Here is a 26,453-nt window from a genome sequence, read left to right as displayed (position 1 = left end):
AAATAACTATTTTGATTATATTCCTTTGTCGTGCGCTTTGTTTTGCACACCAACACACGTAACACGTTCATACCAGGATAGCACCCATACCTAGCTAAAAGTTCCTTAATCAGGTCTAAAAGAGGTACTTTCAGAACATCTGGTAAATCTATTCAAAAGTATTATGTGAATCCAACACAGTAAATGAACCTTTGATTCCCTGTAGTCCAGGTGGCCCAGTACGTCCCTCAGTTCCAGGAACCCCTGGCATTCCAGGATTACCCTTCTCCCCTGGAAATCCTGGCACTCCTGGCTGACCTATGGCACCTTTAGGACCAGGAAGACCCTTGCCAGGTTCACCCTGTATATGATAAAGTTTAGGGTCAATGAAAAAGTGATATAATTTAACATTTTCTGTGCAACCATAATACGTGGAAAAGTCTTAAAGCCATCCACCATCTTACTTTTTGCCCAGGTGTCCCTGCACGACCAGGCAAGCCATCCTGACCTGGTTGACCAGGCTCTCCTGGAATCCCAGCATGACCTGGAATCCCAGAGTATCCTAGTAGAGGGAAAGATGAACAGTTAGAAAGGTGATAGAGTCTAGATTAGATAATTGAAACATGATTTGACACCCATTTATGCAAAAGTAATTCTCACTACAGTCAGCTAGAATAAAGACTAACGTGAAACCTAGAATCTTTGCCACTGTAGCTGTTTTATCAATGATGATCTTTAAGGTTTAATAGTTAAATGTGCAGAGTATTAGTGCATTTACCTTAAAACAAAATTTAACAATTTTAGACATCATATATGGTACTTGCCTTTTGGTCCTGGGGGCCCAGGAAAGCCGGTTCCTGGCAGTCCAGGGTCACCTTTGTCTCCTGGTAATCCTGTAACTCCACGTTCACCTGGAAAACCTGTGTCACCTGAGTGATAAAGTGAAAGAGACGTCAGTACAACAGAGCACTGAGTCCAGTTTTTGGGCAGGATGTCACGTTAGCATAACCTGAATTTACCTTGAAGTCCAGGTCTGCCAGTCTCTCCACGAGGTCCTGGGGCACCCTGAGGTCCAGGTAAACTTATAGTTTTACCAGGTTCACCTTTAACTCCTAAAAAGATATTTGAGATTGTGATTGTTTTAAAGAGCAGAACGATGACAACAGGTGGCTAAGCACATTTTAGTATAAATCACTGACCTGGTAATCCTGGCCTTCCTGGTGCACCAGGCAAACCTGCTAAGCCTTTTTCACCAGATTCACCTGGCTGACCTATGCCTGGAAGACCTGGGGGACCTCTCTCACCCGGAGGACCGGGAAAACCACGATCTCCATCCAGGCCACGATCACCCTTAATACCAAATCTAGCCTAATCACAGAAAAAAGATTTATGAATCAAAACAGCAGATATTCCATGGTTAATAAAACATTGCAGTATAGACTTTGGAATTCAGATACACTGTAAATTAGATGTAAAATTGGATTCAGCTATTTGTCTAGACTGTTTTGGTGGATCTTTCAAACTTTGTACTCACAGGCTCTCCCTTTGGTCCAGGTTGCCCTGGCCGACCATCTTTTCCTGGTAACCCATCAACACCTGGAATCCCTCTGTCTCCAGTAGTACCAGGTAAACCCCGTTCTCCTTTCAGCCCTGGAGCAACAAAGACATCACCAGGCTCACCGTGAGAGCCAGGGGCACCCATTAAACCTGGAGAGCCATCTTGACCCTAAAGTTGAAGGACAAGCAAAAAGAAAGGTAAATATTGATAGGATTCTGTAGTGTTTACATCCATATTTATAGTGGTCACCAAGGGCGCCGTAATGGAGGGGAAGATTAGGACGATTCCAAGGGCCCGACAAGGTAGAGGGGGCCCAAACACAATTTCTACCAAGGGGAAAGGGACACGAGTAAATATGCTCTTCATGGGGTTCAGAAACCATGGCGGCACCCCTGGTGTGTACAGTGCATTACTGATGCATTTGTATTCAGGGTGCCACAAAAAACTGACATAATAAGTAATAACTGTTTAATTAGGATGGAAAATATACATACAGGAATTCCAGCAGGCCCAGGAGGTCCTGTCACACCCTTCTCTCCTTTACTCCCCGCTTGTCCAGGATAACCTAAAATGAAAACATCCAGCGTGGTGCATAATCTCAGAAAGATCAAACATACCAAAACAAAGCCTTGCTCATTGCTTCTCACCTTGCTGACCCTTTGGCCCTTGAGGACCAGGTAAACCTGGTTGCCCAAAAGCAGTGCACTCTGTGCATGTTTCACCTTGATCACCTGAAAGAAAAACTCAATCAATTTTTTTGATGAAACCAAAACTACAGTAAACAAATAGATGACTGAATGACCGCCTCACCTTTCTGTCCAATCTCTCCTCGCAACCCAGGAGGTCCAGGGGGGCCTTGAGGTCCTTTTTCAATATTACAGTCTACATCTAAAATAGAAATAACAATGCCAGTGACACTTTGGAATGGACAATCAAAGGAACCACACAAGAAACTTTATATGTTTTGTCTCCTCACTACTAGCCTTTCACCCATTGGATTTAGTGAATATGTATATCTCAAGTCTCTCTTTACAGTGACATGGTCACTCCATTCTTTCCATGAGTTTGCAGAATGATATTACAGCATGACAAAAAAAAAGAAGTTATTTTTTTTTTTTGTTTTATTGGTTATTTGTGATGTGTGTCCAGGGGGGCCAGGTTGTCCATCAGATCCTCTTGGACCTTCAAGAGACAGTCCATCAGCTCCTTTATCTCCCTTCTGGCCAATCTCTCCAGGGAGGCCAGGAAGTCCAGGAGGACCAGGAATATACCGGCCTGCAGTAAACCAAGATCATGAAGAAAAGGGATAACTTTTGTAAACTATTACATTATGCCAACCTAATTCTAACAATTAATCAGAGTGTGCTTTTCTCACCTGGGGGACCAGGATCTCCACGTTCTCCTGAATAACCTGATGAATGAAGAAAACAGAAGAACAAATAAAGACACTGCAGTATTCGACAGGACAACCAGATACTGACAAGACATTATGCAGACATCACCTGTCTCTCCTTCTGCTCCAGGGGGGCCAGGAGGACCAGGAGGGCCAGGAAGACCACCACCCTGTAAGATAAATATTATAATTAGCCACTACCAGTCCAAAAGATTGTTCAAAGTGAATCAGGTGCAGAATCAGAGTGTGGCTTTGATAGTCTTCAGTTGAGTTTCAGCACAGCAGGCATTATCTTAGTTTTTATGGAGTTGGATAACCACTTACATATCCTGGTGGTCCTCTTTCTCCTTTGTCCCCCTAACATGAACAAAAGTCATAACAGAAATAAATGAAATAAAAAAAAATGCATATGTCTAGAGGCACATCATGACCCTTCAAGAAGTAGTTTCTTACCTTTAAGCCATCAAATCCAGGAGTACCAGGGAAGCCCCGATCCCCCTATCACAAAGCGATTCAAAAAGAATCTGATTAAAGTATTTGAAATAAGAGAGTATGACTAACTACAATCAAATTTAACAAAAACGCATCGCTGATGAGGTCTGAAAGTCTCGAAATGTCACAGTCTAAGATCACCATACCTTTTCTCCATTCTGTCCATCCTTCCCTGGTTTCCCCTTTGAAAACATAAAGTGAAGTTCAGATTTCACATAATATAAAATACTATCATATGATGAGATAGTAGGTCAACAATCATTACTAACATAAAACAAGATTACACTTTATGGCTTAAATGAATACAGTTATTTATAACTGAAATAGTGCACAAAGTAAATGAGTGACATTGATAATGTGGCTCTTTGTACAGAGGTTCAAGATGCTCTATGAAGATGATCGTCAGGTTTTATGCAAACTTGTGTAGTTCATGCAGCTTGAGTTCTGCTGTCTAAAGCAAAAGTGGGACAAACCAAATACTACAGCATTCACAAACTTTTAATTTTTTCTTCAGACTAACCTTTGACTCAACTTGTTGTGCTGATAATATAATTAGTAAGTAAAAAAAAAAAAAAAAAAACACTTTTTAAAAAAAGAAAAGCACATTTTCACTAGCGGTGTATGAAATTTTAAGAGTTAAAGCTGACTGATTTATGCTAAATGTCTTTAATAAGTAAACATTTGTGTTGTTGTACAGGTCACTTACGATTGGCCCTGGTGGTCCTAGTTCACCTTTCATTCCATGTTGATGTGGTTCACAAAAACCTTGGAAATGAGGGCAAAGGCTTTTTTTTTTTTTTTCACAATACATATAATTTCAAAGCAGCTATCTTTAGACGAACTCAGAAAGTCGAAGATTTAAACAAAGGTTACATTTTGTTTGGCAGGACAGACATGCACACACACACATACGTGTATTATTATTAGTAGTAGTAGTAGTATGTAATTACAAACTTGTATGATGTTATAATATGTTTTAATATATACAAAATGTATAATAGAATTTCTAATATTATTCTAATTATAGAACTGATTCTGTACAATGTAGTTATATTTGTATTTGAGTCCACAATTTTGTGCTGCCACTTACCCTTTCCCCTTTCTCTCCTTTAGAGCCTATTTCACCCTAGAAAATATGCAAGATACATGGAACACTGAAAAATGTAACATAGATAAAAGAAAAGTAGCCACTAAAAATACGTAAAAATATTGATGATACCATACCGGTGGTCCAGGAATATAAATTGTTGTGCCAAGGCCTCCATGTTCCTCTGATGTCCCTCGTGGACCGGGGGGACCGGTTAAACCTTTTTCTCCCTGAAAAAAAGAAACAGGACATGATTATGATAATTAGTGATGCTATACCTGTAAAGATGCCAGTCAGCTTTGGTGATGCAACAGATGGGGACTCCAAATTGGGTACAGAGTTTGATGCTTATGCTTATTGTTTGTAACATATTGTCAGCTTCCAGCCATGTTCATTAGCAGGAAGTACTTAGGCCGATCTAGTTTATTACTTTGTGTTTGCCTGGCTGAAGCACATACAGCAAGTGCCATATAGGTTCTAATGTCAGATGTTTTTTTTTTTTTTGAACCTGTGGTTCCTCACCTTTTGTCCTTTCTCACCCTCAAACGTCAGCTTGTCACCCTACAACAAGGACAGTTAAGACAGACGCTGGTCATTTCACTGAGTCTAGACCCAAATGTTATCAAATTTTCAAAAGATTTCAGATGAGTGGAACAGTTACCGGCTCTCCTTTTTGGCCATGTTCACCAGGCCTTCCCTTCATAGAAAAATTGCATGATGTGAGATTCAGGAGCAAGTTCACTGGTGTTGGTTAGTTGTGCTTTAGGCTACAATTTGTTTTAGATATTTTAATTTCAGACTTACAGGATGTCCCATTGGTCCATGTGGGCCGTTTGGCCCTTGTTGTCCAGGATTACCTTTTAGTCCCTAAAAAAGAAGAGAATAAGATAGAGTTTGGAAACAATGGAACATGTTAATGTATACAGACAAGACAGGAAGATATAAAGAGAAAATGCATATGTTCAACATAAACACAAAGAGGTGCATTAAAATCTTTACTGGTAAACCAGGTTGTCCTGGCAAGCCCCTGTCTCCTTTTTGAGGAATGGGTACTCCAATAATACCACCAGGATCTCCCTATGAGAAGAAAATATGAGCGCACACAAACTTTACTACACCGTTTTCAAAACATGTCAATAACTACTGACCTTAAACTACTTTTTTCATTATTATATTATATAATTAGTGATCTCTTCTACCATATTACTTTCATTTCATATAAGCAACTATGCACTCAAGGCTGTATGTTATATTGATTTTACCATGGTTACAATTGTTTTAGACACTCTTCATGCTTCAGGTTGTGCTTCCATTGTGTTTTTTATTTTTTAATTTTCAACCAGCTTTATATTTTAGTACAGATAAATGATTAATGTGTACTCTTTTTCCATGTTACTGCACCCAGATATTAAAAAATATAGACAGCCAAGTGTAATTAAAAGCCAATGGTGAATTGCCTCTTTAAGAACACCCCATACTTGTGGTAAAGTCACTGTAACATATGGCCGTTCATGACTTATTGCAAAACTAAGTTAGACTGTGCTCCGTACCTTTACTCCCTTCAAACCTGGAATACCCTGAGAAAGATTCAGAATAATATTTGTTAAGTTGGGAATCTTTTGCTGGACTGGATTGACAACATATAGTGACTTATAACTCACAATGTTATACATGACATAAAACTACTCGTACCGGTGGTCCCTGCACTCCCGGAACCCCTGGAATTCCATCAAAACCACGCTCCCCCTGCAAAACACAAAATAAATCCTCTTTTCAATCCCACTCAGGATATTCTGAATAATTTAAGATTGTTGAAGTAGTGGCTCATCCCAATAGGCTCACTTTGCATTTTAAGGATTCATAAATTCATAAAAACAACAAACATGGTGCACCTTTGTTCCATTGCAGCCTGGGATTCCTTGAGGTCCTGGTGCACCTTCTAGACCTGGAAGACCCTGCAGAAAATCAAAGCAATAGCAGAAACATACAGAATTGCAGAAAGTTTATGTTTTTCCTAAAATGTATTAATGATAATCCATTTTCTCTGAAAAGAAGTTCAACTTACTGGAATACCTGGATGTCCTGGGAAACCAGCCACACCGGGTGGGCCCTACAAGAAGAAAAATCTCTATTATAAATAATGCTGTAGTTGTTTGTTTTTTATGTGTTGTTGTGTTGTTGCTTTTTTGTAATTTTTTTTTTTTTTGTTTAGCTGCCTTACAGAATATGACTATATTATAACATAAGATATTTATTTAGCATGATATTTATGGACACTTACTCTGTTTCCTTTAAGTCCTGGAGCTCCTGGCTCCCCTGAATCTCCCTTTGGGAACACAGAAAAACATATTGAAAGAACACTGGATTCATATTTGCTTTTGCTAATTTGCATTTCCTAACTAAGGTCATTACTTAGTTAGTCACCTTGCTGTTATAACTATACATAAATATAGGGTTATGTGAAGCTATAATTGCAAAGTGTTTTTTCACCATTTGTAAAATGGTTGGTACCCTCAGGCACGGGGCCCAGTTGCACCCCCCTCCCCAGGATGGCCCTGGCTGCTGCTGTTGGTTATTGCTGTAGTTGTACATTATTGCTGCTGCTGCTGCTGCAAAGCAAGTACAGGAACTTGCTGCTAATACAGTGCTGAGAGTATTTCAGACATACTGCTGCAGCACAAGTAGCATATATAATAACACGTAGAAAGTCTATACAAGTGGAGCTGGGGAAAGTGGAGGGTTTCAAAGGAACTCTGAAAGTGCACTGCGAACTGATCTAGTGAATGCTAACCAGCTATTTATATGTAAAGCAGGAAGCTAATTGGCTGCATATGCAACATGAACCAACCAGCTTGAGCTAAGTAGTTTATTGCTTTGAATATCATAAGTTTGCTTAAATTACCCTTCAGCTTGCGTCATGTAGAGTTTCACGACAGGACTTGGCATTTATGCAACTTGTCATATGTTACAAATGTATTATAAGCTAAACTTTTGTTTACAAATGTACAAATAAAGCATTGTTCATTGTTAGTTCATTTTTACTAATTCACTTCTTTGGGTAATGTTTTGTACTTAGGTGGACTAATGTGTCCTTCTAAAAAAAAATAAAAAAAAAAGCTGTTTCCACACATACTGTGTGAGGTGAGGTGTTTTCATTACAGCAATTTTCATTACTGTACTAGTATTTAGGACACACACACACACTCAAAAATTTACTTTTTGGATAGCTAATTCTCTTTTAAAATGACAAAATCAGTATAGTACTTTACCTTTGGTCCCATTGGCCCTGGGGGGCCCTCAGGCCCTGGTAATCCAGGAAATCCCACGAGGCCCATCAAACCAGGGAGCCCAACCTCACCCTAATATGGATGAACAAAACAAAAGACGATGACTGAAAAGAAATTAGTGTTATCCACCTTTTCTTCATAAAGCAGCATTTTTCACATAGTAAATTCCATATGCATCCCCTATACAAATCCACTGATGATCTTATAGGACAGAGTATATGCTGTTAACATAACTACACCACTAGATGGCGCAACAAATCTTTCTAGGTAAGATTAGTGCTCTGACATTAGGAAAAACATCCACACTGTAATATGGCACACATGGGTGTTTACAGTGCATCCCAACATACTCACCTTCGCCCCTTTAACACCACTGCAGTCACATCCACCACATGAAGACCCTGAGCATCCACCCTGCAAGCAGAAAAAAACTGTCAAGTTCCACACTGAACCACTAGGAGGCAGTAAACACATAATATTGGCATCAGTAAAAGGTTCATATAGACGACTTTCAAGAACAAGCGCTTTGGACCACATTATGGGCGACATAACGGTGGCATCAGACCAATAAGTCAAAATTGGTGGAATATACTAATGATAATAAATTAACAGGACAAATTAATAACAGCTTGAATATATGCACACAATTTTTGATGTATACTTTGAAAAATGTAAATAAGAAAGTTGAGCTTAAAGTTGTGACTGCTGTTTCCTTTCTTACATTGTGCAGTTTTGTGTAATTTTTACCATGATTACTTTTCTTACAGTTACAGGTAAGATATTTTTGCCTAATAATCCACATACCACACACATTATTTGCAGACAGAGAACCTGTCCACATAGATTTCACTCAGACAAAACATTTAGTAAGATTTCAGTTAGATGTAGACACAGGTTGCTCTTTTTGTGGTGATCCTAATGAAACTGCACTTGATATTTTCAATAGCTGAAAATGACCTCAATTGCTTTCAAAACAGTGAAGCTTTTCCAGATACAGTCTACTTTTTCCAATGATTATTGGTGTGAGTGACGCAACCAAGAGCCACTGTACACTGTAAAGTTGTGCAAGAAACTTCTCTTCTGAACGTGTAGACGTAAACAAACAAACAACCTTATTAGCTTTCTTTCCAATGTAACCTGGAAAGTCCAGTTCATTCTGGTGAGTTGGTTTGTTCTAAGCGCTTCTCTCTTTTCAGAATCGTCCTAAACGATTCTCTCTATGGGTAACACTTGAAAGTCTGATTGTTTCTAGTAAATCAGTTCATTCGGAGGATTCCTGTAAATAAATTAATAAAAGATTGGAAGATTCAGTTCAATTGTTCTGTTATTTTACAGTTAGTTGTGTATATATAAGTTAAAATAATGTTAAATAAGCTGATATTTCTTCTGCTTCGTTTGTTACAAGCAGGACTATTGTCTCAGGCCCTGGGATGAGGCAAGACAGCTATGGTTCCCTAATCATTCATCCCAAAAGAGAGAGGTCCCATGAATTTTAGCAATTAGAACTGCTGTATGCAGAAAATCTTCATACCACACACAATATGCCGCATACACATATACACTACATGTGTATGTACCATGAAGATAAAACAGGTAGTTGGCATGCATACAGATTGTTTGGTCTATCCTGAAAGATGACAGATACCATAGAGAGGGGCCTGTAAATTCAAACGGGGCATCAGGCCAAGAACTTAACAGACCTGTTCTGCTGTTAAGACTCAAATAAAGGCCTCTAAAGTCCTACTAGATATCACTGGATGGACAGCTGGTCTAAGCATGATACTGGACCCTGGGAACCCATTTCTTCCATCCACGCATCTCTCTATCACTGCAGCCATTCTCTCGCTCACGTGTGAGGCAGGCAGCCAAATGTCTGCACATCTGGAGAAGCAGGCCTGGCGAGGACTAGCACCAGCTGCCGGGGTCGGCCTGAGACCGCGCTGCCCCCACCAAAGAGCCCTCCTAAAGGCATAACTGAATCCGCATGTGGGTGCTAAGGACCATGAGAATCACTGCTTTCAGTCTCAAATTTCGCCTCTGGTTTGACCCGCTCCGGCCATTTCTACAAAAGCCTGCCATCCCTGGAGTGTCATTTCTGTATGTGAACAGGACGAGCTCTGGCTACAACATTAGATCTGACATCCCTAATGCAATATCAGTGCCAATGTGAGACATTCTTCCAGCAATTCTTCCATTCTTCACAGACAAATGTGTATCCTTTTCTGCAAGGGAACTGGATGCCTTGTAAGGAAAATACCAACACACACTATCACGCCTGTTTTAACTGTTTAACATAGTGCTGACCTACTTCTTAACAGTCACTCAGTCCATTAAAACAAACAGGCACTTTTTTATTTGAGAGACACAAATGCTATGTTTTTGTCATCAACACTATTAAATAGCTAGTATGAATATTATATTATACTATAGACCTTATTTCAGCAAGGTGAGAAAACAGGTAGGATAATATCAGTCCAATTTCTACATTTTTCTGTACCAAATATAAATTATTATTATTATTTTTTTAAAGAATTGTTTATTTTAATTAATTATATTTTAAATAAGCTACACTACCATGCAAAAGTTTGTGGTCATTAGATTTTTTTTATTTTATTATTATTTCTTTATTATTATTATTGTTATTATTATTATTATTACAAAATGAGTAAATTTATGGGTGCATTAAACTGATCAAAAGTGACAATAACGATATTTATCATTTGCTACAAAAGATTTCTATTTCAAATAAATATTGTTCCATTGCAATTTCTATTAATTGCAGATTCCTGGAAAATATGTGCAGCAAATCAGAATATTGGAATGATTTCTGAAGGGTCATGTGACATTGAAGACTAGAGCAATGATGCTGAAAATTCAGATTTGCATCACAGGAATACATTACATCGTAAAATATATTCAAACAGAAAACAGTTATTTTAAATTATAATATTTTTTGGACAGTTTTACTGTTTTTACTGTGTTTTTGATTTTAAGTTTTAAGATCTAAGTACAGTAAATGTGTCCTTGGCAAGCATAAAAGAACATAGATTTTGATCAGAATGTCCAACTAGCCTAGTTACAAGAATTTAAACTTGAGTTTTGTACCCTATTTGTGGAAAGTGGTCATAATTTATTCATCCTGTTAGAAACAACCAGCAGATCTCTGAAGGCCAGATCTGTTGAGGATCAGACATTCCAGTTTCTCCAACGCATGACTGATGTCAGATCCCACCCCTGCCGACATGCATGAGTAGTGTGATCTCTGTACATTTGTATATATTGCTTTATCGTTCTAATGTATGTTTTAGCACTCAGAGATCCTGCGATGGCTATCATCCGGTTTAGACCCCAGTGTGCTAATCTGCAGCCTGGATCAGCACACCAGGGGAACTGATTTGAAATGGGAATTTTGTTTTTCCTTCCCTGGTCAGTCTTGCATCCCAGCAAACCCAAACATGATATGAGCAGAAAAATAGCAAAAGCAGACAAGAGTGCTGATAAAACTCTTAACAAGTAATGCTTTTTATAGATGTGAAAATATGTGAATGCTTAAAAGTCATTTCTTTCAAAGGCATTATCATGAGATTTTGTGTTTGGCCTGTGATACATCAACCGTCTCTCTTCTGGTTTTGTCTAGGGTGTCTCTGCATTTCTCTCAGAACAAACAACCCGTGAAAGCGAGAAAAATCAATCAGGCATGAAAACACAAAGACACAACTTGTCCTCACTTTTACCTCTGTGCTGGTTTCCGGTACAAAAAGTGAGATATTTGACACCATCAGTGTGAAAGAAGGCTGTTTCATAAACCCTAATGTAGTTTCTTTGGCTTTTAGAATTGATTTGCTAATATTTTACAGAAATACAGATACAGTGAAATATAAATACCACTATGATTGACTAATTACTCCATCAATGGGACGCTAGCCAACTGCGCTGCTAAAATAAATGATTTTCTTATTTAGCATTTTGTTTTTTGTTTTCCAGTGCAAATATCTAAAGATTCAAGATACAAGCCAAAAGACACAGGATATGACATAAGAAGTCTTGTTTTCTGAAAAATGTTTTAAAATTAAGTGTTTAAACTTTAAACAAGAAAAAATATCTATTGATTGGGTAAGAAAAATATACTTAACTCAAAAGTAAAACAAGTTTATTTTTCTGACCCATTGACAGATTTTTTTTTTTCTTGTTCTAAGCTTAAGTTATTTGATTTTTGAGAAAAAAAATTGGATAATTTTTGTACTGAGCTTAAGCTCAGATAAATGATGCCTACTACTACCAAAACCTGTGCTAATTGAAAGAAAACATTCTAAAAAAGGTTGAATCCAAGCTTTGGTGATAATATGCCATAATAAGAGAACACCAAATTAGGTAAAGAGTTTTCAGCACAACACAAGGGTTGAAAAAAAAATAAGAAATTTGTACTGGAAAGCAAGACAAAAATCCTGTTATGTTCTTAACCATTCTGCAAATCAGCCAGAATAGGTGAAACTGATGGGTAAATGATGTTTCAAATATTTTAAACTAAAAACAAAAAAACAGCACGTGTACGTGCTCTTAAGGGTCGGAAGACATATTCTGAGAGTTACTGTAAAATCATCAGATCTTAAAAAGATAAAGGTGAAGGAGGAGTGGGAAGTACGTGTTCAATTAAAGACTGCAGGCAGGGTGTTTTAGGGAGGGAGCATTTAGAGGCCACTTTGAGACGACACTCAGTATTTTAACTTAATGTGTGCAGATATCAAGAGCAGGGGAGTGTAAAATAGTCAAAAAGATTTTGAAATTAAGCCCCTAAATCCCTGAGGTACAAACAGTTTGGGTGGATTCTGTCTGTGTGGCTTCTCTCCATGTGTATTTCAGTACTGAGAAGCCAGTACAGACTTTCTTTTTTTGCTTAAACAGTGTAGAAGACAGATGTAATGTATAATGTATGTAAGAATGAGAGAAAGAAACAGCCTGTGTCAAATGTCAGACTGGCCTTTCTCTTTGGCAGGATACAGCAGTGGAAAGGAAGACTGATACCAGCTGTCTAGTAATACTAACAGTTAGTGTATAAAATAATTCACATCATATACATTATGTAACAGAGAGAACACTTCTTGTTAATCGCATCTGGTGACTTGACACATGAATCTCAGATATAACCTGAAAGGTCAGCAAATGCTATTCACTAAGGCATTAATTGGTAGCACACAGTTATAACAAGTTAACCTTATTTTATGATTTATCAATAGATCTTTTGCCTGGGCAGAAGCATCACATGAATCTTGCCTTGGGAAACCTTAAAACACTTTTTTCCCCTTCAAAATCACTGCATACTGCCTAAAAGCTACAGTCCACAACAGCATGATGCATTAAAGATATATCTGGTATCAGCTTTCTCTCCTAAAACCAGGGGCTGGTAGTTTAGCATACTTCCATATCTCAGTCCTTTCCCATCACAGGAAGTTCCTAAGGTTTGCTTTCGGGGGCGAAGCTTACCAATATCGGGTTCTTCCCTTTGCTCCTGCACTCTCACCCCGCACTTTCACAAAGTGTGTGGATGCTGTTCTGGCTCCTCTGCGACTCCACATACTCAACTACATCGACGATTGGTTGATATTAGCTCAATCAGGGCAGACGGTGGTTGGGCATTGAGATGTCATTCTAGCTCACATGAAAGAGATGGGGTTAAAGTGTGCTTTCTCCAGAGAACCACTTATCTGGGCATGATTTGGCATTCGACCACGATGCAGGCACATCTGTCTCCTGCTCAAGTTGATCCTCACTGCAGTCGTGAGAAGGGTGGTCTCTCACTGCCAGGCAATTTCAAAAACTGCTGGGTCTGATGGCAGCTGCGTCCAACATGATAACTTTTGGCCTGCTGTACATGAGACCCCTACAGTGGTGGCTCAAGACCAGGTGGTTCTCCCTGAGGTGAAACCCGCTTCGCATGCTCAAGGTCACGCAGCGATGCCTTCGTGGCTTAGGCATGTGGAGGAAACCATGGTTCTTGTCTCAGGGGCCAGTGCTGGGAGCTCCTTGTCACCATGTAATGCTAGCAACAGATGCGTTTCTTACCGGTTGGGGAGTGGTCATGAGTGGCTGCTCAGCCCGTGGTCTGTGGAGCGGTTGCCATCTCACATGGCACATCAACTGCCTGGAGATGCTGGCCATGTTTTTAGCATTGAAACACTTCTTCTCAGACCTAAGAGATCACCATGTGTGGGTGCACACTGACAACACAGCGGTGGTCTCTTACATCAACCACCAGGGAGGTTTGCGTTCTCACCCCCTTTAAAGGCTGGTGCACCAGATCCTTGTGTGGTCCCAGGGGAGACTCCTCTCGCTGAGAGCAGTTCACATCCCTGGGCATCTGAATATGGGAGCAGACATTCTGTCGAGGCAGGGGCCAAGGCCTGGGGAATGGAGGCTTCACCCTGAGGTGGTGAAACAGATATGGAGAGGTTTTGGCCAGGCTCAGGTCTACCTGTCTGCGACTCAGGAGACATCGCACTGTCCCCTCTGGTTCTTTCTGACTCATCCACCTCCGCTGGGGTTGGATGCCATGGGATCCAGATCTGGTACTGCCTCGATGTTATGTGGCGCGAGGCACGCCCATCCTGTTCCAATTAAGTTTGATGTTCATTGATTTCAGGTGTGTCCCAATTACATTCTATGTGTATTTAGACCCTGTGTTTCCTGAGTCCTGCGTCCGGTATTGTTCGTCCATCCCTTGTGCTATGTGTGCGTTCCTTTGAGGAAATAATGACTTTAGTTGTAAATGCTCCTATGTCTCCTCACTCTTTTGTCTCCTTGCTCCTTCACAGTAGCAGCATCATGACACTGTTACTTTGCATACCGTTTTTAGTCATGTTTAGTCATGTTTTCCAGGCAGTGTGTAAAATCCAAAGTGTTTCCACACTTGGGATTTAAAACGTGAAGGTGCAGAAAGAATTCTCGAAGAGGTCTGATCCTCTGCCTCCGTCATGGTTTTGCTTTCTTGCGCTGGCTTGAAATGGATACGACATCATCTAATGCAGTGGCACTGCGAATGCAGAACAATCGTTGTATGAAGTCAAAGAGATATTATTTAATAAATTTAGCTAAAATTAAGCTAATTTGTAGTTTATTTAAACATTCCTATGTTTGTTTGAGTGCATGTTTGAAAACAGTAAGGAAGAGGCAGGCTTCAGAATTGAAACTTTGTATGGGAATGTTAAACTAAAAATGTACAAGCAGACAGTGCCAAAGCATGAGGGAGCATTAGTCTGACAGTCACAGGATTGTTTTTTGCAGTTTAAATGTGTAGGGCACTTTCTCGAAGATTGCCTGATTACTTTGGTGACTTATCAGGTGGTTCATTTATCTTAAGAGAATCAGAGTATTGTTGTTGTTTTTGTTTTCTGAAACAACAACAACTTAAACAAAAGCTTTCCTGTTGGTGCCCTTCCAAATGTAATCAGTCCCTTTTGCTGCTCATATCTGTAAAGCTTATGGGTGCTTCCTTCCTTTACAGATAGAAATGCACTGAGAGAAACACTGCGATCAACTTGTTAACCCTTCATATGTTCAATAAACTGACATTTGCAGAAGGATTTGAGAATGTCCTGGTCTTTATCTCTAACACACCATAACAGTGCAGCAAAATCAGGCTTACAGCATGACATTCTTGTCAACAGACCTCAGATTACAGTCGCCATATGGAGGCCATTAAGATAGTGCTAAAGATGTCATTAGCAAGTCAAAGCTAAGTGCAAAATATTAGGTTTAAGGTGGAAACTGAGGTTGTAAGACACTAAAACTGCCCATAAAAGTAACAGTCAAGAGTTTATAGTGTGAGAATCTAGGCCATGCTCCTAATATGGAGAACCAGGACTGAGCTGACCATCAAGCATGTCTGTTATGAGAAATGAATTAGGCTGGAATGATGTTTCATCCCCTCTGAATTAAAGAAGAAAAAATCATGGGTGGTTTGTGTGTCAGATATTTTCTGAGTAATATTAATTAACTACATGTACTTACTATATGCGACCCTGGACAACAAAACCAATCATAAGGGTCAATTTTTTTAAATACCACTACCACTGCTTCCACTTTGTTCAATACAGGATCTTAATATCCTATATTAACAGAAAACATGAATTTCCTGGCCAATCCTGATTCATTACAGGAGCATATTTGTCTCAGCACTTGAAAAAATAATCTAATCGGGGTCTACTACCGCAGCCAAGAGCACTGCCAGTGAGGAAAAGGTCTCTCCAGCAAGGAGAATAGAAGGAAATCTGGTGATTCAGCTTTTGGATCATCCCATTTTTTGGATTAAATCACTACTCCTTATTTGCAGCATTGTTATAATGCTGCTAACTAACATCTGTGCACATCTGCACTGAGATCCACTCCCAGCATTAGAGTGGCGCAGTCAGAAAGGACATTTCTCACAGTCGCCAACATTAGACATGCACACAGCCATTCAATGTCCCATTGTTTTCACATGTACACACTGACACGCCGCTGAAAGCGTCTGAGGCCATAGGCTAAGCATTCCTTCAACAGACAGTCCACACGCATTGTCCTACACACGCCTGGAAACTCCCTGAGGAGACTTGAAATGACCTCATCAGTCAACAATGACAGATTGCCCCATTGTGTGTTTGTGCACATGGTTTATACTGGACTGTTGCATGAATCACACTACTGTATCATCTTCATAATTTAAACAAAATCACAATGAATTCAGCATCAATTAGTTAAAAATGTGTCAGGATCATGGAGTGTCTGTGTCATGTTTTGCCCCTGTTTCTGTTCCCTTGTTTGTACATGTTCCTGTCCTCGTTTTTTTTTATTTCTTTGATTATGTTCTATTGATGTCACCTGTGTTCCCCTGATTGCCCTGTGTTTAAAAGTCCTAGTCTGTTCAGTTTGTCTCTGTCGAGTTGGATTCTATTTAAGTCTCTTTTGATTATCCACAGCTCCATGTTCCTTCCGGCAGCGTAACGTGACAGAAGACCCGACCCAATACAGTTACCTCTGTGTTTTCCCCTTCGTTTGTTTTCTCATTTTTCTTTCAGTCTTTTTGTTTCCTAAGTGTTTCCATGGACCCCCTCCTTCGCCCCAAATTCCTCCTCCTCCTGCTGGAGCAGGGGACAGATCTCTCAAGGACCATACAAGTCTGTTCCGGCTGTTAGCTAGCATCGTCGCCTGAGGATGGTCCTCGATAGGATTTCGTTGCCTTCGTGGAGTGGACTCTGGCGAGAAACGGATCGCCATCCTGCCCCATGGATGATCTCGTCAGATCCTCTCAAGACCCAGTGCCCAGCCCACCATCTCCCTGTGGTGTGGAGCATCAGCCCGAGCCAACCGCTGCTCCTCCTGCTTCCTCCACCGCTGTCGAATGGCAGCCCCTCTGCTTGCCCTCAGCCCACCATCATTACGGTGTGAGCCCTGCAGGTCTCCAGGGAGATATGGAGATATGCAAATACATATGTTGACATATCATAATCCTCGGACCAAGGAATATGAGTGAACAAACATTTTATGGTCCTTTCACAGATGATATAAATACATATAGACCACTTAACTTTGTGAGTGGTATCATAATGTGAAGAGACTCTCAACCAGCATAACGAAAAATGTTTTTGAACCAAATCACCCACCCTGCCTTTAAAAATGTACTAGTAAATGTTGAAAATAACATTAAGATTAATGAATAGAATAGACATAAGAATTTGTGATATGCACCAAATAACAACAGCAATATTTAAACTGTTCAAATGGCAAAAATTCAGAAAGAAGACTAAAGATGCTCATTCATGATATCACTATTCATGGGCGGGCCCCATCTCATATTTTATGGAGGGGCCCCACAGAATTACCATACACCACTGCTGTCTGTGTTTTTTGGTTACATGCCTATGCTGTACATAAGCATGTACCGTATATGTCGTAATGAAAACAGCAGGAATTCATGGCAACAACAAAAACATTGACTTTTTAACACACTCCAGATGTTCTGCAGTATTAAGCATTTGGCTCAATCATGTTCCTCAGTGCTCGGTGGAATTAAAAACACACTTTAATTGCTTGAGGCCAAGGCTGACAAGAATCGTAATTATATCAGCTTACTTTTCTTCACTTCTTTCTGTTTTCACATGACTCTGGTCAGATCAAAGGGTTGAGATGTGACGTTACGTTTTCTGTCAGGACTCTTTTGTAGGTCATCTTGAGTGAAGTAAACCATTACTCTGAAGATTACTGATTCAACCTGTACATCACATGCAGCAGTGCTTGACTCCATATTAACTTAGGGCAGAGTTATTTTAGAATTATTTATAATATTATAGTATTTATTAATACATTTTATATTTTCAGTTTGTTTTAATTGTACTTTAATTTTAACTAGTTTCTTTTTAATATTTCTATTTAGATTACATTTTTATTTCATTTTTAGTATTAGCAGTTTTAGTACTTGAACTTATTTCAGTTAACAGGCAACATTTCGTTCATTTCTTCATTAGTTTCAGGCACCAGTCAAACTTTTTCATTAAATATTTAGATTACATTTTTATTTTAGCTTTATTTCAATTAATCAAAATAATTTCAAATAGTTTTAGTCTTAGTTTCAGTTTGCAATACCAACACTGACTCATATTTTGTATGCAAATTGCAATGTAACCATCAGAAAAGAGAAAATCAGAGAGACAGAGCTCTTAATTCTAAATGGGGACAAGACCACATCCATCAGCTTTGCCAAAAAGAGGACAAAAAATCTCAATGGAGCATGTCATGACTCCATTAGGACACAATCCAATGCTCTAAAAGGTGACAAGACTGCAAAGCCTGTCAACAGCTACAGCCATGTCCAAAAGGTACAGATAAAAGTGTGTCTCTGAAAGGCATAGACCATCTCTCATCACATTCTTGCATGTCTGAGCATTTATACCAGAGATAAATCATCTTGCTTATTAACATATAAACATCAACACATTCCATCTCATAGTCAAGCACATATTCTGAAGAAGATTCTGGGGAGATTCGGGGGAGGATTATTTTTAAAAACAATATCCAGTTCCAGCCTAGCCAGATTTTCAGCTGTCACCTGACCTCTGAAGGGCAACGTCCAGCCTGGGATCTATTTATCCAACGTCTACAGGTTAACCTGTCAGTACATTGACCCTTAACCATGTCCTTTACAGCTCTGATGTTGACTTCTTTCAGTGTTGCGGATTTATGTGTTAGTAAGACTTCATCTCTCTACAAAATCTTATTTCAAGAATTGTATTATTTAGAGTATTTTAAGTGCTTCAGACACAAAGGCCGTTTCATGCATTGCATGTATTCTTCATTTTATGTCCAATTTTTATATAAATAATTAATTAAATACAAAAACAAAAATACTTATTATATACCAAAATATTACCACAAATATAATTACATTAATTTAAAATAGCTATTTTATGCCATATTTGTGTGTATTTGTATGCTTAGTAGAGAATCACATCTTTATTATGTCAGAAATAAAGTTCAACTGGCAGAGCATGGCGCTAGTAATGCCAAGTTCATGGGTTTGATTCCCACAGACTCCAGAAAAATCAGTAAAAATGTGTACCTTTATGACATTGTAAGTTGGTTTAGGTAAAATAGATGTAATTTCTGCAAAAATGATATTTTGTTGCTTCTTGCACATTTTGTGACACTTTCAGCTGAAACAGTTCAACATGAATCTGGCAACATGTTATTTATTCTGGTTGTCAAAAGCATCATGACAGCTCAGAAATGAAATCTCCAGTCAGTGGAACTAAAAGATTCATAATAATATTAAGTCTCTATTAACTGATAATCTGCCCTGTAATCTTAAATTGTGTGAAACTGGAATAAACGTTTTTCTTGTTTTACAGCATCTAGTGTTCATTTTTATAGGTTTGTTATTGGAGTTTTGCAAAAATGTAGGTAGAGGCATTTTTTTCCAATAAGCCTGTGTTAAATATCTTTTGTATCTTTATGGAACCATTCAGTGAACTCCCTCTTACCGCCTCCTCAGTCTTATTCTGCTGTGTGGCCAGTGATGTGTGTAGGAGGACAGCCAGGACCACATAAAGGAACTCCCACACTATTGCTCCAGCCATGGAGGGGTTTCTCTGCCTTAAGAGGATTATTGTTATTGTTATTTCCGTCTGTCCGCAAGCTATCAAACAATGACTAATAGCAGTCTGTCACAGATACAGCTACACGGTCATGCATTGCAAATGCAAACGCAGACAATTCTGCTTGTTTGAAGTGTCAAGCTTTAACTGAAACCACATGATGCACAATGAGCCAGTTGAATTTGCCAATGGGTGAGCATTTGAGACTTCACTTCTGCACACTGATTAAAACTCACGCATAGCCCACATTATTACTTTAGCTATGCCAGATGTGAATAGATACGCCATTAAGTCTGTTCACATGCAAAACAGAGACTGATAAAAAGGAGGCGGTGCAAAAAAACACATGGAATACATGAATCCAAGTTCCATAATATATTTACCATTTATTTTAGATTTGGATTATAATTTGTGAAAAAAGTGTTTGTTTGAACTGGATTACAAAAAATAGTTAATATTATGGTGCTTATTTTAGATGCTCCTCTGACGGACCTCCAAAAAATGTTCATCCAAAAATGACAATTCTGTCATTTACTCACCCTCATGTAAATCCAAACCTGTATGAATTTCAAAAATTAAGATATTAAAAGAAGATAAAATCAGTGGGCTTCAATGCTGTTTGGTTTCCATTGTTCTTTAAAATATTGTTTATGTTTCACAGAAGAAAGACAGTCACACAAATGGTGATACTCTTTTTGTGACAACCTGCTGGATGTTCTGACTTGATCAAAGAATACTTAAAATTTGTGAAATACTGATGGGATCATTATCAAAAAGGAGATCCGTCAGTAACCTACAAGAGTCATAATGTTGGATCTCCTGTCAAACATCTCATGTTTTGCATGGATATACAGTATGAGATCATGCAAGCTACTGCATTAATTAAATGTTTATGAGAGAGCTTTAGTTAATGTAGGCGCAAATTTGGAGTCATGCCTACGATATTCTGTTGTCACAGCCCACTGAACAGAAATTGTTCCAAACAGTGGGAAAAAACTCCAAAACAGCTCAACATGTCCATGCTCCAAGTATGAATACTACTCAAAACCCCCTTCTATCAACAGATACTGTGTTTGTCATAAACGTCAATGAGATAAACTAGACATGACCTCATTTTATAATGAAACTACATGCATATGATAATGATAATTCCTGCTAATGCAGTAATCTAAGGCATATGGATGTTTGGAGGTGCTCCATATTTTGCTACAATTCAAAGAGAGGGTAATAAACATAATCTAATTTACTGTACTAAATATTTTTTTCTTGTTCCTGTGGGAAAGTGCAAGACTCTGAGAAAATTCACAGCAAGATCCCATTTAAACAAGAGCACAGGTCAGACTCTAAAAACAGGAGTAAATGCCTGAAACGTGAGAAGAGAGAAAGGTAGTGGACAGGGAGAACAAAGCTAAGAAAAGACATGCATTCAGAGGCAGCCCACTGTGTTTAATCTGGCTGTAATAAACCTTGCAGAGCTGCTCAAAACAGAAATGTGTTCCGAAACAGGGGTGAGAAAATTTTTCAGGGCATCTGGCTGTTTTCTTCACTGAATAAAGTACAGAAGGCAGAAAGGAATGACAATTTTCTGGATTGGAGTAGAGCTGTCGATCAGTTAAAATGAGCCTGTCCTCCAACAAAAAACAACCATATAGGTAGTTTGTGCAAGCACCTTATTACGACCTATATTTACGTTTTAAATTAAAGCGCCCTCTAATGGGTGTAAAAATAATGACAGTTTCGTGTTGCATCTGTCGTTATGAAATGACGTGTAACTGTCATTACCAATCAAAATGCACATTTATTTAAATGCAATGTGTGGACTTTTTACACCGATCTCACGGTAATTCGTACATATTTTACTAGGTGGCTAATTCGTTCGAATGACCACACCTAACCCCACCCCTAAACCTACCCCTCACAGAATCATGCAAAATCATGATTTAAAGTGCATATGCATTTTATGAGTACATGCATTCTCTAGGATCAAACCCATGATCGCATGATTACATATCGTTATACTGTATAACACAATGCTCTACCAACTGAGCTACACGAAACCCGAATTATAGCGCAAATAAAAGAGTACAAAACATTAATATGAAAACGTCCTGTTGCCGATAGGGGCGCAATTGTAGTATACGCTCTGATGGGTTGTATTTCAGGGATTTCGACAAATTACCATAGACAGTAAAAGAAATGGACACAGCGACCCCATTGGAACTCAATTGAGACAAGTGAAGCCCATTTTTAGCGATTTTTAGCACTTCCGTTTCTGACGCGCAGACTCAAACTAAGCTTGATGACGTCAGCAACCTGTCTGACAGATATAAATCTTCTAGTAGCTGTGCGTGCAAACTGCCATCGTTAATCTTGCAGGGACGGCGAGCTTGAGCGGGGAGTTCTTTGGCGTGAGTGAGCAGGAGTAAGTATTCTGATTAATTATTTTGTATATTATTTTAAAATGTAACGCCAGTACCCCATATCTCTTGACGTCTCCCCGATTGCCTGCGAGCTTTTCCTCCTGTCTGTACGGTAATTTCTCTACTGTGCATCAGAGAGTCGAGTGGTTTTGAAGCAATCGTTAGCCTATTTTTACAAAAACTGTTTCTACGGGGCCATAATGTAACATAGAAGGTAATGGAGCCCTTTATACATTGTTGTGTATCTTTAGAAATAAATAATGGACAAATGGAGTCTTTAAACGCCTCAGATGTAAAGTTATTCGCTGTCAAAGTGACGACAAAATGAATGGGAGTCAATGGGATGCTAACGCAAGTGAAGTTCTGCTACAAGATGGCGGCACCCGGCCGACTTCAACTTCCGGTCGACTTCCTTCCCACCTGCAAATTACCTATATGGGCATATTGGTTGGAGGACAAGTTGGTTAAAACATTTAACTGTGTTTAAACTCATAATGTAAGGTAATGAATTAAAAAAAAAATTGTAACTCTTTAGATTCTACATTATATTATTAAACAACATCAAAACAAGCCAGAAATAAACACACAAATGCACATCTCCAATAATTCAGTAATAGATCAACTTTTCTCACATTTCACAGAGATAATCCAGCATGAGCAAGATTAATGAACAGTTTAATGAATAATAACAAAACAATGGAGAAAATAAACTGGATGAGTACATGTTACTGTAAACCAACCATAATCCTAACCCTACCCATATAGTAGGTATATGTAGTTAATTAATGTATATTAACATTGTAACAAGGACACCTTAAAATAAAGTGTAAACATAAACTGTACTTGAAGATGATATAATATTAACTAAATAAAAGGCCACTTAATTGTACACGTTCATGGTGATCATGCTTCTTAATACACTGAAGTAGCCTATACTTTTAAAAGTACAGTCATTTTAGTAATTTTCTCTGATGAATCCCCTTTCTGATTGTTTGGGCCATCTGGAATAAAGCTTGTCCGGAGAAGAGAAGGTGAGCACTACTATCAGTCCTGTGTCATTCCAACAGTAAAGGATCCTGAGACCATTCCTGTGTGGGGTTGCTTTTCAGTCAAGGGAATGGGCTCACTCACAATTTTGCCAAAGAACACAGCCACGAATAAAGAATGGTACAAAGACATCCTCCAAGAGCAACTTCTCCTAACCATCCAAAAAACAGTTCGGTGATGAACAATACCTTTTCCAGCATGATGGAGCACTGTGCCATAAGGCAAAAGTGATAACTAAGTGGCTCAGGGAACAAAACCTCAAAATTTTGGGTCCATGGCCAGGAAAATCCCCAGAACTTAATCCCATTGAGAACTTGTGGTCAATCCTCCAGAGGTGGATGGACACACACAAACCCCACAAATTCTGACAAACTCCAAGCATTGATTATGCAAGAATGGGCTGTCATCAGTCAGGAGTTGATTGACAGCATGCCAGGGTGAATTGCAGAGGTCTTGAAAAAGAGGGTCAACACTGCAAATGCTGAGTCTTTGCATAAACTTATTGTAATTGTCAATAAAAGCCTTTGACACATATGAAATTCTTGTAATTATACTTCAGTATACCATAGTAACATCTGACAAAAATATCTAAAAACACTGTAGCAGCAGACTTTGTGAAAATTAATATTTGTGTCATTCTCAAAACTTTTGGCCACGGCTGTACATTCACAAACATGACAAATACACATGCCACACTCTTCATGTATTCCACTCACTTTCTGGAGAGAAACATCTTGATCTGGTTAACTCAGGAATCACCTTGAGGAAAAAAAATATCCTATTCTTTCTCTTTTTCCACAGGTAGGGCACAACAGTGAACTATAGTTAGGAATATCCTGACTTCCTTAGTCAAGTGCCATGACTGAGGGAACTCAGATCATGCGTAAGCTAACAATAACCCTACATTGTTTTAGAGGCAGGAAATCTCTATACTTGATGCCCTGAACAGATTAGGAAGGACTGGGATGGAACATCAGGTCATTATGTTTTTGGAAGAGAAGCAGTTTTTCTGCTCTATATTTAGGGCTGGATGTCAGACGGGCTTCAGGTTTGATAATTAAAATAACATCTGTGTCTCGTTTCAGTCTGATACGTTTCCAACTGGTTCAAAATTTCAGCCTCTGAGTTTAGATGGTTGCTTCCACTACATCCTCAAAAGTGCAAAACAGAGTGGGTGTCAAAAGTCACCAGAAGTTTATTTCCAGCAGATTAAAAGTAAATTTAAAAGAAAATGACAAATAAAGCTAAAGCTACATGGTAAGACAATGTTGTTTCAGTTTAAAAAGAGGATTTTTATCAGATGCATAAAAAGTAATAGTTCACTGGAAGGGTCAACTCTTATTTTTGCTGCATCAAATCAAACATGTTTTAGCCCCCTCATAACACACTGAGATTCCAGAATTTGATTGATTTGACTTACACTTACTAGGTTTAATGATGTAAACAAAGTGTGTCTAATACTTATATATAATAAGTATAATATATTTACAAATTTATATATATATATATATATATATTTAAATTATAATTTATTTATTTATTTTTAATATTTGACTCTATAAAGTTATTCAAAATACAAAAAGTCAAGATGTGTCATGCAGTGACTTGAATATACTTTGTCTATGATGAGCTTTCTTCAATTTCTGAATTAAAATTCATTTGGATATTTTTGTGTGTGTGGTTTTTCTGAAATGTGGGAGAGAGGAAGATTAACAGTGTATAACAAAACTGTATATGCCAATATTGTAATAAAGAAAATAAATGTCCCGATACCATAATATCCCAATATCAAAATTAAAAAAAAGACTAATTTTAAATAAATAAATAAACAGACAAACACAAAAAGTAGTAAATTCATGCAGTCAATAATGACTGTGTATTAAGGCCAGTAAGTCTCTTAAAATATTAAATAATTTTTCCTTTTTATGACAATCCTAATTTATTAGTTTGTGAAATGTCATGAGGTGCATCTCCGCAAAAGCATTCATAAGATTTACGAATTTAAAATGTATTATACTTGTTAAAAAAAAAAAATACATACATTCATACATACATACATACATAAAAAAACCTTGAAAATGTTTAAATTTACATTTCATTAATAATAATTATTGAGATATGTTCAACCACGTGTCAACCTTCAACAGTAAATTTTTCATTACATTAAGGAGAGTTGTGATATTACTTAAGCAATAAAACTTACATTTTCACATTATTATTTCATAATTTTACCATAAAGTTGAGCATTTGCATCACATAACTAGCTCCACTGCACTTGCAATGTGGAGCGATTGGGTTACAAGCTCTCCAAACTGTAATAAAACGTTGTCTGATTCATGTTCTGATTCAGCTGAATGCCTTTCTAAAAGCACTGACTTGTTATTTTGGATAAATGTCATCACAGGCACGTTTTTCTAATAAGCCTGGGATGTACTTGAAATGGACTCTTTTGACTTGGCCAGTAAGAAGCCAACTAGACATGACCTACAGTAGTAACACTTTATGAGATTTTTGGATAGTCAAGCACTCACATTTTGTAAAAATCTAGTTCAAATCTAATGTTCTTGAGAAAATGATGGCACTTTAATGGAATGTTAATACGGACTCACCACGTGGATCATGTGTTCAAGTTACACGTGTTAAACCATCAACACTGTAAACAAACTCTCTATGATGCAAAACAATGGGTGGAGCAAGCAATAATTGCACTCAAGACCAGATCCAACAGGGAAAGTATAAACCCACTGAGAGAGGAAATTACTTTTGTTTATCTGTCCTCATGTTTATCCGTGTTTATCTGTTGCTCTCTCTTCCTTGAATTATACCAGGCACTGTGCTTTGTCAGTGATTTTAGTGCAGATACAGGGAGATGATGTCACAGCAATTAAAATCTCATCTGAAATCCCACACACAGAAACATGCCAATGTACAAAAGGATTACTGCTTAAAAGCCAGAAAAGGACACCCACAGGTCCTGGGTTCATGTGCATGCAGCATGGACCTTCATGCGAAACGTGCATGAACTCACCCCTACTGGTCCATTGAACAAAAGAGGAATCAAACAGCAT

General features: G+C 38.4%; 1 protein-coding gene across 1 annotated transcript in view; it reads right to left on the bottom strand.

Annotated features, from left to right (window-relative positions):
* LOC109096249 (collagen alpha-1(IV) chain-like) overlaps positions 1–26,453 on the bottom strand; it is a 62,495-nt gene that overhangs the window by 27,806 nt on the left and 8,236 nt on the right. Inside the window, exons 2-30 of the mRNA XM_042730883.1 lie at positions 8,151–8,210; positions 7,779–7,868; positions 6,791–6,835; positions 6,575–6,619; positions 6,402–6,464; positions 6,202–6,255; positions 6,060–6,086; positions 5,509–5,586; positions 5,314–5,376; positions 5,171–5,206; positions 5,032–5,070; positions 4,647–4,739; positions 4,513–4,548; positions 4,129–4,188; positions 3,569–3,604; positions 3,384–3,428; positions 3,255–3,287; positions 3,040–3,100; positions 2,913–2,948; positions 2,661–2,812; positions 2,348–2,420; positions 2,185–2,268; positions 2,032–2,102; positions 1,514–1,705; positions 1,179–1,347; positions 999–1,091; positions 804–908; positions 444–541; positions 190–340 (exon numbers count right to left, since the gene is read on the bottom strand). Of these exons, the coding sequence (XP_042586817.1) occupies positions 190–340; positions 444–541; positions 804–908; positions 999–1,091; positions 1,179–1,347; positions 1,514–1,705; positions 2,032–2,102; positions 2,185–2,268; positions 2,348–2,420; positions 2,661–2,812; positions 2,913–2,948; positions 3,040–3,100; positions 3,255–3,287; positions 3,384–3,428; positions 3,569–3,604; positions 4,129–4,188; positions 4,513–4,548; positions 4,647–4,739; positions 5,032–5,070; positions 5,171–5,206; positions 5,314–5,376; positions 5,509–5,586; positions 6,060–6,086; positions 6,202–6,255; positions 6,402–6,464; positions 6,575–6,619; positions 6,791–6,835; positions 7,779–7,868; positions 8,151–8,210 (2,188 nt within the window). The remainder of the gene's footprint in view (positions 1–189; positions 341–443; positions 542–803; positions 909–998; positions 1,092–1,178; positions 1,348–1,513; positions 1,706–2,031; positions 2,103–2,184; positions 2,269–2,347; positions 2,421–2,660; positions 2,813–2,912; positions 2,949–3,039; positions 3,101–3,254; positions 3,288–3,383; positions 3,429–3,568; positions 3,605–4,128; positions 4,189–4,512; positions 4,549–4,646; positions 4,740–5,031; positions 5,071–5,170; positions 5,207–5,313; positions 5,377–5,508; positions 5,587–6,059; positions 6,087–6,201; positions 6,256–6,401; positions 6,465–6,574; positions 6,620–6,790; positions 6,836–7,778; positions 7,869–8,150; positions 8,211–26,453) is intronic.

This window comes from Cyprinus carpio, chromosome B9 (genome assembly GCF_018340385.1).
Source record: "Cyprinus carpio isolate SPL01 chromosome B9, ASM1834038v1, whole genome shotgun sequence".
NCBI lineage: Eukaryota > Metazoa > Chordata > Actinopteri > Cypriniformes > Cyprinidae > Cyprinus > Cyprinus carpio.
The sequence above is the reverse complement of the archived record's forward strand: the minus strand, read 5'-3'. Positions and strand labels throughout refer to the sequence as shown.